Source organism: Staurois parvus, unplaced genomic scaffold (genome assembly GCF_062004578.1).
Source record: "Staurois parvus isolate SC_StPar_1 unplaced genomic scaffold, SC_StPar_1.0 ptg000078l, whole genome shotgun sequence".
In the NCBI taxonomy this organism is placed as follows: domain Eukaryota; kingdom Metazoa; phylum Chordata; class Amphibia; order Anura; family Ranidae; genus Staurois; species Staurois parvus.
Window position 1 is genome coordinate 3,774,555 of NW_028317874.1, and position 18,269 is coordinate 3,792,823.

Here is an 18,269-nt window from a genome sequence, read left to right on the forward strand (position 1 = left end):
TAGAATAAAAACAAAAACTCTTCATGGGTATGTCATCTTAAAATGACTGACGCAAAATGGCCAAGGTCCCAAATAAAAAGGTTGCAAGCAAGTATCTGTTTAAAAGGGCAGACTGCCAAAGCCATAGGCAGTTGCCATAGTGACTTCCTGCAACATGATCAAAGATTCGATATTACCAGCACACCATGTTCAATACTGTAGAAAAGACATTTATTCATCACCCATAAGTAGGTTCTGAGTAAGAATCTCTTAGTGGCTTCAAAAGTCACTTATTGTGGGTGACGAATAAATAACTTGACTGCAATTTTGAACATGGCGTGCTGATGCTATTAAATCTTTTGGACACATATGATGATGGCACCATTTGTCTTGTCACCATAGCACTCCTCTTATGGTCAGCCGCATTAAGGAGTATGCTGGATTCTCTGCATTTATAGACCAAAAGCGTGATTCTCTGTGGTGATGTGTCCAGCAGATCACTGGTTAAAGCATAAAGGAGGCGTTTTCGTTCTGCTCTGACTGTCCTATGAGGCTGCATAACCCTTTACCCTCTGTTTGGACAGTGCTGATTGGCCCTGTGCTGATCACATGCACTCTTCCAAACTAATAAAAACTCTCTAGCTGTACACATTAAACTAAGCATGTGCAAAGCGACTCCTAGAGCTTCGTACTGTCAGCAGATGGATTGGGGACAGTAGAAGAAGGGGAGAATCAGAGAAGACAGGATCAAAGAGCCTTTTTACACAGTGTGGAGGATTACCCCCTTAGGTTCCACAGTGAGTATAACAAGCATGCTTTACTGCATTTACAGACTGATTTTACTGTTGTGGGTTTAGTAACACTTTAAATATGGTCTTGAATCCAAAAACCAATCCAACATCATCTTTTACCTTTTCTGAAGAGATGACACAAGAAGATATAGATACAAAGTTTTTTTTTCAGAAATAAATTAGTAGTGGATGAGATTGAGTTGAGTGTTCATTTACTAAAGACTGCAAGGGAAAGTGCGCTTTGCAAGATCATTCAGATTAATAGGGGCTAGAAATAGCTGAAATTCAATGTGATTTGGACCATAGAAACACTTTAAGTATATTTTTTTAATCAGATCATCAGTCATTAGTGGGCAGCTCTGAAATAAGTAAGCAAAGCCCTGCTCCTTTACAAAGGGTGGTGTACTCCACTTAGAGACATGTTGTAGAACAAGGAATGGTAAGTCAGTAATGGGAAAGCGTTCAGCTGCAGGAGGCCTATTTGTGACTAGTACTTTAACATATGCTTGCCTTACTAAGCACAGCTTCCAGAGTTCAGGCTTAGAAATGCACCCTGTATGATCCATATCTTAGACAGTAGGATTTTGTGCTTTAGAGAAAGCAGGTTAACCCTTGTTCTCTTCTGAAAAGTAAGGCTACATTCACAGCTGCGGACATCTGCATATAGCTGCGGCTGATGGGGACTTGTCATTATGGTGAACAGGGCTGATGGCTGCACCAAGCTGCTCACAGCAGCAGCAGAAATCAGAAGGTTCCTGCTGCTGCAATTCACACTGGCCTAAATCACTGTATGTGAATGTAGCATAATCATTTTAGGTGATCTGTACTTTTTCAGACTTTGCAGTACTATATACTCCAATCCGATACACATTCTCAATTTTTTCTACATGCAGGACTTGATCAGAAACTCTTGCACTATGAAATATAAATCACAATGGTTCCTAAGAGTCTAGTGGTCTTAAACATATAGCATTGTATATAGATGTAACAGTAATTATTGTACAAGAGATTGCAAATTATGTCAGTATAACATAGCCACTACCGAACAAAGATAAACTATCAAATATCCCTGGATAATCACACATACAAAACAGCAAATGCCATCCTTTCTGATTTTCTAATCGTTCTGAATATGGTGACATCAATGAACAATAAGACTCGTGTTTTGATTCCATACAAAGATCAGAAGAAAAAAAAAAAGTAGTCAATTAACCTTTAATATGCTCTTTGCACACACAAATAGTAGGTCACCCTATATAAACAAAATCACTTCCACAAGTTTCACTACTTCTCCTAGGTTGATTCTGATTTACATTCACAAAGTACAGCCAGGTGAATATCTTTCTTTAGGTTACAGTTAGGAATACAGTGGTGTCAACTGTCTGTCTCAAGCCTGTTGATTGAACAAAACAGAGACAGCAAGAAACTGATGAGATCATCTCCCTGTCCACTCCTAGTTCTGCCTCTAGCTGGGAAATTCAGTGTTGTCCTTCCTACAGTATTACATTTGGCCACTAGATGGAGCCCAAAATAGATGTACTGTTTTACAGAAACTAGAGACTGTTTAGCCTAATAAAATACCATCTGCAACACATGTTGTGGACTAAAATGTGCATCCCCTAAATGCAACATTGCTGACGTGCATGGACTTATTGCCATTTACAGCCTAATAATTTCATTGTGTTTGTAGATTTCATATATTAAGTGAAACTATTATGTAAAAAGATAAGAAATACATACACCCTGTTTTTGTTGAGAAAAATGCTTTAAGATTACATTTAGTCTGGCCTGTTGCAGAATAGGAGGGTTTAGCTGCATGTTGAGTTACACATGGAAACGTAACAAGGACAGAACACTACTCCTGTCAGCTTGTTTGTCATCATGACATTTGAATGCAGATGTGATAAATTATTGAAGATGTGATAAAATTAAAGATTTATTCATGAATGCATAGCTGCATTAAATGTGTATTTCATATCTGTCTAAAGTTCAGCTTTAACTTATAAAATCCCACCATGACCATGTGCTGTTGATTCCATTGTAAAGTGACCCACCATTTTTTTTAAATTTTTAGTTAGAGTGTGGAAGGTTAAGAATGCCTGTTTGGTTTTTACTGCTATCAGAAAAGGGGGGGGGGTCTTTAGAGGGATTTTCATTCCTTCACTTTCTGCATGGTGATAACAATTTCACCAAACAGCTAATGGCAACAGAAAAGAGACAGAAAAAAAAGGAAACGTGTTTTTTTAGTAGACTAGAGAAAGGCTAGAGCCCTTTTCAGTTTTTTAATACTATGGCCTTGTTGTAGAATACCTAATTTTTCTGTCCGTTAAAACTGTTATCACCGGACAGAAAATGAGACAAAAATCTTTTTAATGGCCCGGGATAATAGATAACCCTTTCCCACTCTAAAATCTGGAAGAAAAAAAAAAACCTTTTGGCTACACCTACATTTTAATGTTTATTTTCATATGTAAAATGTATCATTTAGTTTTATTGCAGGGTCGCAATGAACAGCACAACAATAATATACTGTATGAAAAAGAGATAGGAAGGAATAAAAACAAAATACAATATTCACACAACCCAATCCCAACCATGTTGTCCAATTCTGGTTACATTTTTGGGGCAGTCTCAGCTAATGCATAGGAGACTGTAGAGAACACATTTATTTACAACTACAGTTCTCAAATCTGTACAGACCACAGCAATTTTTCTTCTTTTCTGCAAATGAGCCAGTTTATTTAGCAATAACTTTTCCTGTATTTAAGATAAAGTAATACAATTCTTAGGACACACAAGGCTTTTATGCAATGCATAGACACAGGAAGAATATGACAAAACCTAAAAAAGGCAACTTTTACTGCTGATCATTGTTATTAAAAAATATTGTTACTATAGATAAAAAGTATACATTTTATTCTATAATTTGTCCTGTTTAAAATTACACTAATGTCATTCTAATGTGATTCTGGTACTGTAAAATTAATTACAATGAAATAAAGGCTTTCCCCAAATTTTTTTTTTTTTTTTTATAATGCAACACCAAGAAAATAAAATGTAAAAAGTTAAATATTATTAGTTAACCACTTCCAGAGGATTTACCACCCCTTCCTGACCAGGCCATTTTTTGCATTCCGACGCTGCGTTATTTTAACTGACAATTACGCAGTCATGCAACCCTGCACCCAAAATAAATTTACATCCTTTTTCCCCATAAATAGATTTTGCTTTTGGTGGCATGTGATCACCTGTGCATTTTTTATTTTTTGTGCTATGAACAAAAAAAGACCAACAATTTTGAGAAAATAAATATATTTTTGAATTTTTGCTATTAAACATGTCCAATAAAAAGTTTAAAAAAATAAAATTTCATCATAAATTTAGGCCAAAATGTATTCTGCTACATGTCTTTGCTAAAAAAAATCCCAATATGTGTAAATTAATTGGTTTACGTGAAAGTTATAGCATTTACAAATGACGGCATAGATACTGGAATTTTTTTCTTTCTTTTTTTTTTTTTTACTAGTAATGGCGGCGATCAGCGACTTATAGCAAGACTGCGGGACTGTGGCGGGCATTCTGACACTGAGGAGAACTGACTTAGTGTCACTGACATGTATTGATCAGTGCTAACAAAAAGCACTGACACTGTACTAATGGCACTGGGCAGGAAGGGCGATCAAAGCGTTAACTGTGTGCGTTTTACTATGAGGCTGTGTCTGTGCTTTTACACTGTAAGCACACTACTTTGTGTGGCTCTGCTATGCAGAGCCATACAAAGCAGTGTGCTGGAGCTAACAGGGGAGAGGACTGTATTGTTTACATACACTTCTCTCCCCCGTCCGTAATACTCGGCGATCACCGGGTACCAGCAAGTTATCACTGAATGGGACCTGGTGATTGACAGCCGAGGCCATGAATGATGGTGCGGGTTTGGCACGCGTGGCTCGTGCACGCCCCCTACCCAGAAATTCAAGATCACACACACACACACATATATATATATATATATATATATATATATATACATACATATAAATATACACATATATAAGTATACATATACACATACACACACACATACATTACACACATGCATATACACACACACACACAATTTTGTGCACCCCTGCTGCCCTGTAGCAGTATTTCTGCTATAGGACAGCTGGAAAGTGGTTAAAAAGTAGAAATACAAAATCTACAGGGAAAATTGTGAACAAAGGAGGAAAATTAGTTAATTGGAGCTTATTAGGGTAAACTAAAATAAGGAGTAAACTAGAAACAATTTTTTATTTTAAAAAAACTTTAACTTGTCAGTTGGCTTTACCTGATATTATAAACAAATTGAAACTCAACCCTTTGATCTGCAGATGAATGAAGCAGAGTGAATTCAAAAGTAACCATGTTACTTACTGTCTGAACATTATTTATAAACACTGTGTGAGACCTCCATTTTTTGACAGCAGCAGCTACCACAGCTGCTGTTTTTCAAAAAAACAATTCATAGTTCTCATTTTGACAGCTGGGAATTTCGAGCTGATGGGGAAAGGGGGGGGGAGGGGCAGCAGCAGGGCAGTAAGAAAGGGTGTACTGCACATGTTCTGTGTATTTCAATGAAGGTTTTTGGGTATGTGTAGGATGTCCAAAGTACACAACTGGTTAATAGATGTCAACCAATCATTCACACTTGAGCTATGCTTGAGGTGATTGTAGCTGTATTAGTGCATTTGCGACAGAAACAATTGAGTACTGTCCGTGATACATTTTTTATTTACACTAACATACAATTTTGAGGACAAGCTTTTGGGGAGTGTCCCCTTCTTCAAGGTCCAAGCAGTTCTGCTAAAACTTTGTGATTTGTAATAGTACTGCTTGGACCTTGAAGAAGGGGACACTCCCTGAAAGCTTGTCCTCAAAATTGTATGTTAGTGCAAATAAAAAAAGTATCACGGACAGTACTCAATTGTTTCTGACACTTGAGCTATCAAACTGAATCCAATGAATTAACATTCTGCATCTTGCATAAAACAATAAACTATTTTCCCAGCAGTTTCCTATGGTGGATAATTTCCATATTCTCCAATGTTAGAGAAAATGTTTCTCCAATCATTTATTAAAATGTGTCTAATATTACACTTTAAAAAGGGCTATATTTTAGGATAGTCCCAAAACATATGTAGATTAATGCTTGACATTTGGGACAACTATTACTCAGTTTTTGCAATCCTTCAGTTATCAAGTAGACACAGACAAATAAGTAGCATGCAGCTAAGTAATTATAGCTGGGGTAGTATTTTGTGGATTAGGGCTTCTACCCTAATGATAATGGTATAATTTGCAGGAAATTTATTATTCGCTTTGTTGTGGATTTGCGAATAACAAAAAAGGAATACATATAATACAATGTTGAAAAGTTTTTTAGCTTCCCAAAAGTTAAGGTAATTGCTTTGTGAAGAGGTGATTGTAGAAATTGAGTGCAGTCAGTGTGACTTTTTTATTTGTACGTAAAAGTTTTCAGGACACATTTTTAGGGTGTAACCCCTTCTTCAAGGTCCAAGCAGTACTAATGCACACAGTTAAAGAAGAATGTTAAAATAGGACAATCTCCAAGGGAAAAACAAACATACAAGCAAAACGTACACAGCAATGGTAATTAAACTAGCAAAGTTCCTGAGATAAGACAGAGAAAGAGCTATAGACTTGGGGGTGACAGTCATGGAGGGGGTTGTAAAACTGTTGGATAGTGATTTAGAAAACCATGGTCTAGATCAGTGGTCGGCAAGCCGCGGCTCGCGAGCCACATGCGGCTCTTTACCCATTCTAATGCGGCTCTTCTGTGTGCCGGGCGCCTGCTCCCCTCCCTCCTCTCGGTCGGCCGCTCCCCTGCTTCCTCTCGGTTGGCCGCCCCAAAAGTCCGCGCGGACCTTTCAATCCGGCCCGCGGATGTGGCTGTCAGGATGTGTGTAGGCGGGGCAGCGTGCCGAACGTGAGGGGAGGGGAGCTAGGCTCCTCTCACAGTCCGCCCTGAAGACCCGAACGGCACGGGAAGACAGCGAGAGGAACGCAAAAGGTAAGTGAATTGACACGGGGGACTTGGCTTACTAGAAGGGGGGGGGGAATAGTACTGTGGGGGATGAAATACTATATGAGGGATGAAATACTATATGAGGGATGAATTACTATATGAGGGATGAAATACTATATGAGGGATGAAATACTATATGGGGGGATGAAATACTATATGAGGGATGAAATACTATATGAGGGATGAATTACTATATGGGGGGATGAAATACTATATGAGGGATGAAATACTATATGAGGGATGAAATACTATATGAGGGATGAATTACTATATGAGGGATGAAATACTATATGAGGGATGAAATACTATATGAGGGATGAATTACTATATGGGGGGATGAAATACTATATGAGGGATGAAATACTATATGAGGGATGAATTACTATATGGGGGGATGAAATACTATATGAGGGATGAAATACTATATGAGGGATGAATTACTATATGGGGGGATGAAATACTATATGAGGGATGAAATACTATATGAGGGATGAAATACTATATGGGGGGATGAAATACTATATGAGGGATGAAATACTATATGAGGGATGAATTACTATATGAGGGATGAAATACTATATGGGGGGATGAAATACTATATGAGGGATGAAATACTATATGAGGGATGAATTACTATATGGGGGGATGAAATACTATATGAGGGATGAAATACTATATGAGGGATGAAATACTATATGGGGGGATGAAATACTATATGAGGGATGAAATACTATATGAGGGATGAATTACTATATGAGGGATGAAATACTATATGGGGGGATGAAATACTATATGAGGGATGAAATACTATATGAGGGATGAAATACTATATGGGGGATGAAATACTATATGAGGGATGAAATACTATATGGGGGATGAAATACTATACGGGGGATGAAATACTATACGAGGGATGAAATACTATACGGGGGATGAATTACTATATGGGGGATGAATTACTATATGGGGGATGAATTGCTATGGGGGATGAATTACTATATGGGGGATGAATTACTATGGGGGATGAATTACTATATGGGGGATGAATTACTATGGGGGATGAATTACTATATGGGGGATGAATTACTATATGGGGGATGAATTACTATGGGGGATGAATTACTATATGGGGGATGAATTACTATGGGGGATGAATTACGATGGGGGATGAATTACTATATGGGGGATGAATTACTATGGGGGATGAATTACTATATGGGAGATGTATTTTCAGTTTTAAAAATGTGGCTCTCAAAATAAATTTCAATCATGGTTTTGGCGAGATTTGGCTCAGTTGAAAAAAAAGGTTGCCCACCACTGGTCTAGATTTAGGCAATTATCTTTTGTGTCAAATAGAACTATCATTCTTGCCTTGTGAACAATGTATCCAATGATGTTGCTACCACAGTTGGTTCATATCTACAGATCAGGGATTGCAGAGAGCTTAGGTTTGGATTGCTCCATATGGAGTATGGAATTAATAAATGCTTCCAAACTACATTTTAGGGTGTCGAAAATTGGAGGTATAAAAAGGTTGGTGCAGAGGCAGGTATCCTAAGTATTAGTTACTTGAAGCAGCATGGGAGCCCCAAAAAGGGGCGTCAAAAACCATCCAGGATTAGAAGTAAACCACCACCATAAAATAGCTCTCATGGCTGCCCAATAATAAGCTTGGAAGTTAACCAATTCAATACTGGGCAATTTTACACCTTCCTGCCCAGGCCAGTTTTCAGGTTTCAGCGCTCTCACACTTTAAATGACAATTGCGCGGTCATACAACATTGTACCCAAACTAAAATTTTATCATTTTCTTCACACAACTAGAGCTTTCTTTTGGTGGTATTTAATCACTGCCGGGGTTTTTATTTTTAAATTAAATTTAAAATTACCAAAAAAAGACCAAAAATTTTGAGAAAAAAAAACACGTTTTTCTTTGTTTCTGTTATAAAAGTTTGCAAATAAATAATTGTTCTTCATAAATTTAGGCCAAAATGTATTCTGCTACATGTCTTTGGTGAAAATAACCCAAATTAGGATGTATTTTTTAGTTTGTAGGAAAGTTATAAAGTTCACAAAGTATGGTATAGATCTGAATATTGATCAAACCTGAAGTACTGACAGCCAATCTAATTTCTTGAGATCCAAGAATGTCAGAACAGTACAGATATCCCCCAAATGACCCCTTTTTGCAAAGTAGACAGTCCTACGTACTTCATAAGAGGCATGACGAGTTTTTTGAAGTTGTATTTTTTTGTCATAATTTTTCGGAAAATGAAAAAATTATAAAAATTTGTTTCACTTTTTTTTTTTTTTACATATTGTCACCAGTGCAGTACAGCGTCATCATATAACTGGCATGGCGGTGATCAGGGACACTGACTGGTGACAGTATGAAAAAAATAATATATATATATATTTTTTTAATTATTTTTTATTACATTTCTTTTTTTAAGATTTTTTTTCATATTTCACTATGACCAAAGTAGTACAATGTTACCAAAGTAACATTGTACTACTTTGGGGAAGTGATCAGTATTTTTTTTTTTTTTTTTTACACAATTTGCTTATAGCAAAGAATTACTTTGCTATAAGCAAGCATTTACCTGAATGACATTCAAGGTTTTTTTTTTTTGTTTTTTTTTTGTGCTTAGCTGTGATTTGGCCACAGCTAATCACATGACATGTGCGTGTGATTAGCTGTGACCATTCACAACTAGACACTAGTATACAATGGATGGCATGAATGAAGCCATCCATTGTGTACAACTGTCATGTGACCTGCTGTGATTGGTCACAGCAGGTCACATGGTACCTGCAACGGGGGCCAATACTCAGATCTGTCATCGGCCGTGTCCAAGGTACACAGCTGGTGACAGATCGCGCGGCTCTGCAGGAGCGCAATCTGTGCATGTGCGGGAGGACGCCATATGGCGTCTACCCGGAACGCTGATGACATTTGCCGGCCGCCATTCGGCCATAGGGTGGGCAGCAAATGGCTAAAGAGGGTCTATCCCACCACCCAGAGGGAAGTACTAATGTCAGTGTAAGACATAGGATCTTTCCTGCTCAGATAAATAGACAAAAATTATATTTAGCAAAAGAATCCCTGTGTCATCCTGATGGGAATATTCCTGAATCCAGCAAAAAGACTCTTGATATTTACTCAACTAATAATAAATGGCAGAGAATTCGATGAAGCACACCAATGTGAAAATAATATAACAACTTGTCTGAGATTAAGATCCAGGTAAAGGGATACATCAGAAGAGATTACCACTCACAAATATTTGAACTGTCAAACCCACTTAGGTGAGATATAATATACATGCAGCCTATGCTTCTGGCCTGATCAGGAAAATTAAAGACTAATTTCAAATGGTGCCAAAGCCCAAAACATCCTGAAAGGCATCAAAACATTATAGCACAGCTTGTTAGGATGAGGCTATATAATGTCAGCAAAGTACAGTGTCATCTGCATAGGTTACCTTTTCTTCCAATCTCTTCATGATCATAATCGTAACTCTTAGTGAAGAATGGATCATATTATTTAGGGGCTCCTCTACTAGGACAAACAAACCCAGTGACAAGGGTATATAGTTTGTTACCTAGTGTCTGATATGTATGAGAGCCATTCATAGTGCTTAGCTGATGGTTTATCTTTTTTGTCCATGTTGTTTTGTTCATTTTCTTTTCTTGTTGTGCACTCAGATTTAGCAATTTGGTGTACAGCACTACACACAGCTTTATTATAACACTATTAGGCCTCTTGCACACTGCGGGATGAAAACACTCAGTACAGTGTTTTTTTACTGAGGTAAAATGTAGCCCATTATTTACAAAGTTAGGAAAATCTGCATTTTTGGTCAGTAATTTACGCCGCAGGCACGCAAATATGCGCATATGAGCATAAATATTAATGGATTTTCCCTAAGACTATATTGTTCCTGCAAATGCACAAAAGCACATATGCACGCAAATACATGCACATGTGCACAAATATGTGCATGAATACGCACAAAAGAAGTACCTGAAAGTACATTAAAAAAAAAATAATAAGGCCTCTTGAACACAGTACTGATGTTTGAGCATCTACTTTTTTAGATTGGTGACAAATTGGGCACTTGTATTACAGCATATAGCAGCTCACAAGGGATACAGTGATATGAAGGGTATACAGTTTACCTTAATGGAAAACCAGAGAATGGCTGTGAAGTGGAATCTGAAGACTGGAAATATCCAAATTCTGTACAGGTTTGGTACATCCATTGTCTGCCTAGAAAAAAAAGTTGACAAATAAAACATATTTATATTGCCTATGATTCTAGTATCACATTTACGTTGCACTGTTTGGTAATATAATTATTGATTTTACTTCTCTGACAATTCAGAGGCCATTAGCCAATTTTGCTTATATCAGATATTCTTTTATTGAAAGAGTTTAATTTTATAAATTTACAGGTAGGCCTGAAAAACATAGGCCAAAATACAATAACAAAAAAACAGGAAAAAAAAAAAAAGGATGCAAAAGAGAGGGCAAAATAAAAACAAAAAGTAGCAGTACAAATTGTCTCCATAAACGGATTCAGTCCAAGATACAATGTTGAGATGCATAAGATATATATGTAGTATATGGAAGTATGGGATAATAAATATAGACCCCAGAAACTTGTCAGAGGGTTAAACCCTTTCAGATAGGTAAAAGATTGTTATCACAGCAGTATATAGGTTATACATGTAGCACCCTCCTAGTTAGCTAGGGGGAGCTAGTTAATCATTTTGTTTAGTTAGGAGGCTAAATAGCAGCCGGTAGAAATAGTCAGAAGTGGTCAACATTGGGTCAGAGCTGAGAGGCTCTGCAGATTAGCTCACTGATACCTCCCCCTGATCTAGAGACTTGGTGAAGTCTCTAGAACTCAGTGGTCAGGGGTGAGGAGGTGCTGCTCTACCCTCTTAGGTGATCCTGGCCAATCCCCAAGCAGGAGGCTTGGCATGGGGTCAGGACAGCCCTTAAGACTGACTGAGCCATCTCAATAGCAGGAAAGTTTGGGTGAAACATGTGAGAGCAGGAGCTGCAGTGAAGAGCCTGGGAGGTGGCCAAGGAAAGGGGCCGGTCTCCAAGAAGGACCTGAAAGAGGGAAAGCTGAATTTCACTGGCTCCCTGAGTGAGGACCATCATTGGAGCCAAGTAAGGAGTCAGCCCAGCAGAAGGCCTGAAAGCAGCTACCGGCCTACAGCAGAGGGACAGTGGGTACTTCCACACCCCCTGGACTGGAGTAGGGGAGAAGAAATTTGGGTGGTAAACCTGACTAGCCCCAGATGGACTGTTTTCAAAACAGCAGGTTCTAAATCCCCTTGTTCAGGGATTCCTCTAGACAGCTGGACAGAGGAGACCTATCTTTGGTTTAGGGTAGTACACTAGGAGAGGCTGGAGAGCTCTCCAATGAAGAGAAACCCTTCTGTGCACCTGTACATAATTCCAGAAAGTTGTCCTCAGTTTAAAGTGTTACTAAACCCACAACAGTAAATTCAGTCTGTATATGCAGTAAAGCATGCTTGTTATACTCACTGTGGAACCTAAGGGGTTAATCCTCTGCATTGTGTAAAAAGGCTGTTTGATCCTGACTTCTGTGCCCCTCCTCTTATTCAAATGTCCATGCTGATAAGACAGACTGAACCCATAGCCCTTAAGCGCATGCTCAGTTTAGTGTGCAAATTTAGAGAGGTTTTTTTTTTTCTTGGGAGAGTGAATGTGATCAGTACAGGACCAATTAGCACTGCCCAGACAAAGGCCAGGGGTTTTGCATCCTCCTAGAGCAGAAAGAAAACTCTTCCTACAAGCTTTAACCAGTGCTAAGCTGAAGTCACAAGACTGCCCTAACTGCTGATAAGTTAGGGCAGTTTATATTTACTAAAATAATTGCATTTGCATGTTCTGTGTACTGTGGGAGACCAAATACAGTGAATGCAGGGTCCTGGGTTTAGTAACACTTTAACAGTTCCTTGGGCCTCCCAGGTACCCCTCATCCCCATTCAAATCGCTTAATAAAATCCACAAAAAACAAGCTCAAGGACTGTTTACTGTCTCTGAAGTGCAAGGCTGGAAGGAAATGCGTGTTGCCTGTGCAGGACCATAGGGGGACCCAAATTTCTAGCTATTCATAAGGGGGTAGTGCTACATACAAATATGATTTAGAGAATAGAACTGCATCTCTGGGAATGAGCTTGTTTTGTTTATGCTTTGTGTAGGGAGTACAGAAAAGTGTCTCCCTGTGCCATTACATCTGACCCATTGCCATCCAGAAGGAATGCTAGATGTATTAACCATCAGTCTCAATAAATTCTATGCCTATTATGCCTGATACAGCATGTAGGTCTCCATTAATCATAAATTTACATCATCTCATCCCTTCACTAAACAAAAATTTGAAGTAGTAGTTGCTTTATTATAATAAATGAGGAAACATACTGCAAATGTTGAAGTAAAACACTGGGATTGACATTTTTACCTTATCCTGTGGACCAGGTTGCCAAATTACTGGGGCGGACTGGGCATGATCCAGCTGTCTTAGTCTATGTTGGGACTTTGGCAAGTGGTAAGGAGATTCCCATGTTACGAATAAACATTGACAAATACAGTACTATTTGCACTACAAAAAGACATGGTAATACAAGTGCATTGTGCAACAATAGATTAAAGTGTTTGTTCACCAACGCCAGAAGTCTGCCAAGAAAAATAAGAGAGTTGGAAGCTTTGGTGCGCAAACAGCACTATCATTTATTATTGCTGAAAAGGTAGTGGCATCTGTCTCTATGTGAGAAGTCATCTAAAAAAGGGAGTTTGAAAAAGGAACTTGATGATGGAGCGTGTAATGGTACTGGGGCATGTGGGTGGAATTACATGTTGATGTGCATGCTGCAAAGTTATTTATTGGAGTTTTTCTTTACAGTCCCCCCCCATCCCCGGTGCTAATAAAGAGATAGAAGCTCCTTATGTAGAAAAAGAGGGCTGCAAGGGCTAGGGAAGTGTTAATAAAAAAGGGAAAAATAATTGGGGAAAATCCCAAAATTAATCTGTGTAATGGCTCTGCTGGAACAGTAAAATGGTGACACGTATAAACTTATTACCAGACAAATTTTATAGTAATGTTTATGGAAACTCCTACTAGCATTTATGCTCTTTTTTACCCATTAATCTCAAGCAATGGTACTTTTAATACAAATTTTCATATATAATTTGGGTAGCGGTGACCATAAAAGTATTTAGTTTTCTGTAAATTGTAAACAAGCACATACTGGGAAGATAAAACACTTACATTTTAAAAGACCTCCCAGCTTCTGGCACACTGTAATCTCGAGTGATGAGACCAAAATCCAGCTTTATTGTCACAACCATAATTATGTTTGGAGAGGGGTCAACAAGACCTATAGCAACAAGGATACCATCCCCACTGTGAAGCTTGGTGGTGGCTCACTGTTTGGGGGGGGGGGGGGTGTAAGCTCTAAAGGCATAGGGAATCTTGTGAAAATTTATGGCAAGATGAATGCAGCATGTTGTCAAAAAATACTGGCAAACAATTTGCATTCTTCTGCATGAAAGCTGTGCATGGGATGCTTTTGGACTTTCCAGCATTACAACGACCCTAAGCATAAGGCCAGGTTGACCCTCCAGTGGTTACAGCAGAAAAAGGTGAAGGTTCTGGAGTAACCATCACAGTCTCCTAACTTTACTATCATCGCACCAGTCTGGGGAGGTCTCAAACGTGGTTCATACAAGACCACCAAAGACTTTGCATGACCTGGAGGCATGTTGCGAAGATGATTGGGCAGCTATACCACCTGCAAGAATTTGGGGCCTCATAGACAACTATTACAAAAGATTGCATGCTGTAATTGATGCTAAAGGGGGCAATACACAGTATTAGGAACTAAGGGCATGCATACTTTTAAACAGGGGTCATTTCATTTACTTGTCGCATGTTTTGTTTTATGATTGTGCCATTCCGTTATGACCTACAGTTGAATACAAATCCCTTAAGAAAAAAAAAAATGTGTTTTGCCTGCTCACTCATGTTTTCTCTAAAAAAAGGTACATACTGTAGATTACCAATTCTCCAAGGGTATGCAAACTTTTGAGCACAATTATAACTTGTAGGAAAGAATGTTGGGTCTATATTAAGTCACAGAGGAGAGATTGCTCACAGCAGGCAGGTTCAGATACAAAAGATCAGATGATAGCATACACATACTTAGAATTACACCCCAAACACATTCTGCTACTCCTTCTGAGTATGGGGATATCATGTGTGTGACTTTTCAGAGCCTAGCTGTATAGAAAGGCCTAAAATCCAAGGAGCACCTTTGGGCTTTCAAGCGACATAAATTACACATCTAGGCAAAGATGGCTATAGATAGATAGAATTTTGCATGAAAATTCTTGGGAAAAAATTGTTCTAAAAAAGTTCATTTTTCTAATCATTAGTGGGTCAATACAGCATTTGTTTTCAACTGCAGTGACAAAAACATTTGATGGAGTTTCTAACAGTGTATGTGGTTTTCATTCAGTAAAGTCCTTTCATTCCAACATTAAATGTTAAAAGGAAACCAAATTCTCAGAACATTTGAAACATTTTAAGAATATGAATTTTTTTAAAGACTTTTTGTATAATGCATAACACTATAATGCAAAAACATTAAGGCTTTAGAACCACTTTAAGCAAACTGCTCTGGCCACTGCACAGGACTGAGCACCTATATGAATATGATCTTCAGGCTACTTTAGGTCTTTACCACAGTGCAGGTTCACTTTAGACTGTGAACTGGCTCCAAAAGTTAATTGATAAAGAATAATTCTATTTGGGAGTTGTTGCTAGCTAGCAAAATAACAAAATAAACTATAAAAAGGAAGAAGGAAAAAAAACCCCAAAACATCATGTAAGAGAATGAATGTTTTCTACCAATAACAGCATATTTACTTAATAGATAAAACAACTGCCAAAAGGCCATAGCCACCCACACTACACATCCGCTGTAACAATGGCCAACCAAAACAATTTCTTCTGCAGAAAGAAATAAGAAGCTTAGTTGGCAATTTAGCCAAAAACAGCCAATGAAGGGCTCTGGCATCTTAGGCTGGAGAATGGAGGAAATAAGTAGGGAGACATAACACTGGAGCAAAGCTGTCCAATGCAGTTCAACACATAATCTGTGAATGGGCCCTTAAAGTCTAATATCTTTGTCTATAACTATGGGAACACATACACACAGATTGTGGAATATTAGCAATTAATCAAATTACTACAGCTTCTTCAATTTTTGTTTAGTCGCTCTTAAATCAGCCTCTTAGTTTATTTTACAGCCACATATTTACTGAAAACAACCCCACGTTTGAAAAATTGAGTTATAAATACTGAAGTTTTAAGGAAAAAGTATATTCTTTTTTTCTCAGTCATGTAACTTTGAGTGTGGCAACATATGTAATAATGTAACAATTGGATGTCTGAGAACTTTTCTTTATAGTATATTTTTGGCACATATCACTTCCTTTTACCACAACTGAAATAACACTGGTAATGACAAACACATGGAGGCTCATGTTATAGGCAGGCAAATCAGTAGGATGTGATGGAAGCAGTAGCACACAGCTGGAAGTTGAAGCCAGAGAGAGAACTTCTCAAGGTTTGATTTCTCATGTACAAATAAACACAACTGTGCATATGTTCTAATGAAGAGCAAAGTGGGTCATGGAAACCTAAGCACGAGTGGACGGAGAAAAATTAGGACAATGAAATACATTTATTTTCATTATTTCATTCATGGACACCGGATTAAGAGACACATTGTATAATACTGATGCCTACAGGAGGATTTGCACACTAGCAAAAAAGAACCAAAGAAAGCAAAAAAAAAAACAAAACAAACAAACACAGTGATGGGTCTAATATAACCACCCACCCCCACTTCCAGGATAACTCAGCTATGTGGTAGTGTCCTATGAGCATGGATGTCTTTTCACTACTGGGAAACATTTACCTGTTTTACTAGCAATGTTTTCTAAGTTTTATTTAGTAGATGTTAAGGCCCATCTGACGCTAGCTTTTGGTCCTTCAGGCTGCTCCTTGAGCTGCAGGCTGCCCCCATTTCCCTGGGCTTGTTAGTATTTGGTTACTGTTGCCCACTTCTCAGTTGGACTGCTTTAGACAACTTCAATGTCTCTGAATCCTGTGTCCCTCAATCAAAAAGAAAAAAGTATTTTTGTATTTCATGTAAAATCCATTCACTGGAGTTTAATAAGGAACACAGGTGCCACCCCCCTCCAAGCCTGTGAGCCTACTCATAGCAATGCTTTTCTACAAACTAGGACATACTGGGGGGGGTTCACAGCTTTTTGTTATGTTTTCCAGTGTCCAAATCCTCTCGTATAATCACCCAATTATTCATGAATCCTGCGTCCCTTACTCAATTCCAAGAAACAAATTATGCGGGAAGTACAAAAAAAACTTTTTGGCCTAGAGATACACATTCTATCTGTAATGCAGCATCATTATAGAAAGTGTTTATTATTATTATTATACAGGATTTATATAGTGCCAACAGTTTGCTCAGCGCTTTACAATATAACGGGAGACAATACAGCAACAATACAGTTCAAATCAAGAGGGTTAGGAGGGCCCTGCTCCTTGGAGCTTATAATCTAAGAGATTATGTGTTAGTTCCTGTATAAAACACCAGTGGCATTACATAAGCAGTTAGGATCAGAGGTGTTGGAGATAATACACCTGTAGAACTACCCTCTTGAGCTCTGCTAAGTTTTGGGTTCTCCCTTAAGCTCTGTACAGCCAGGCAACATGCATTTTCCACTTTTGCATCCAAAGTCAGCAAACAGTCCATAAGTTTGTTTTCTTTGTTGTTTTATTAAGGGTTAATATTTTGGATGAAGTCCAGGGGTATATGGGATGCCCAATGGAACTGAAACAATTTTGAGGGCAACTTCCTACAGTATGTACAAAAAGGCAAAGATTCAGCAAAAAGCACAAAAAATAAATCCTGGACTCTCTACTCCTTCGGGAGCAGTTCTTGTCTTTGGAAGCAGTCTACATACAGTCTTTACTAGGAGCACTTGGTCCCCTTAAAATAACCTCTTCAGACTCCAGATAAAAATCTCCTCATCCATCTGGCTGTCATGAGACTATCCCAAGGCAAGGTATTCTGAAAACACAAAAAAATGCAGCACCTTCTCCACTGTAGGCCCAGGGGGTGTAGACGTACTCACTCTGCCCTGTTCCTGTAGCTGTAAAGGTGAATCTGCTTTCAGGCATTATGCTGTGCTGGCTTCTTACTCTGCTGACAAACTGTCCTTCCTCGTAGATTGTGGAACAGTGGAAGTCCCTCTTTCCAGCTCCCTGTCCGTAGGGAGA

The 18,269-nt window shown here is 38.4% G+C and overlaps 1 protein-coding gene across 1 annotated transcript in view; it reads right to left on the minus strand.

The window, feature by feature from the left end:
• LOC149469230 (putative serine protease K12H4.7) overlaps positions 1 to 18,269 on the minus strand; it is a 93,215-nt gene that overhangs the window by 13,085 nt on the left and 61,861 nt on the right. Inside the window, exon 7 of the mRNA XM_089669504.1 lies at positions 11,038 to 11,128. Coding sequence (XP_089525630.1) covers positions 11,038 to 11,128 — 91 coding nt within the window. The remainder of the gene's footprint in view (positions 1 to 11,037; positions 11,129 to 18,269) is intronic.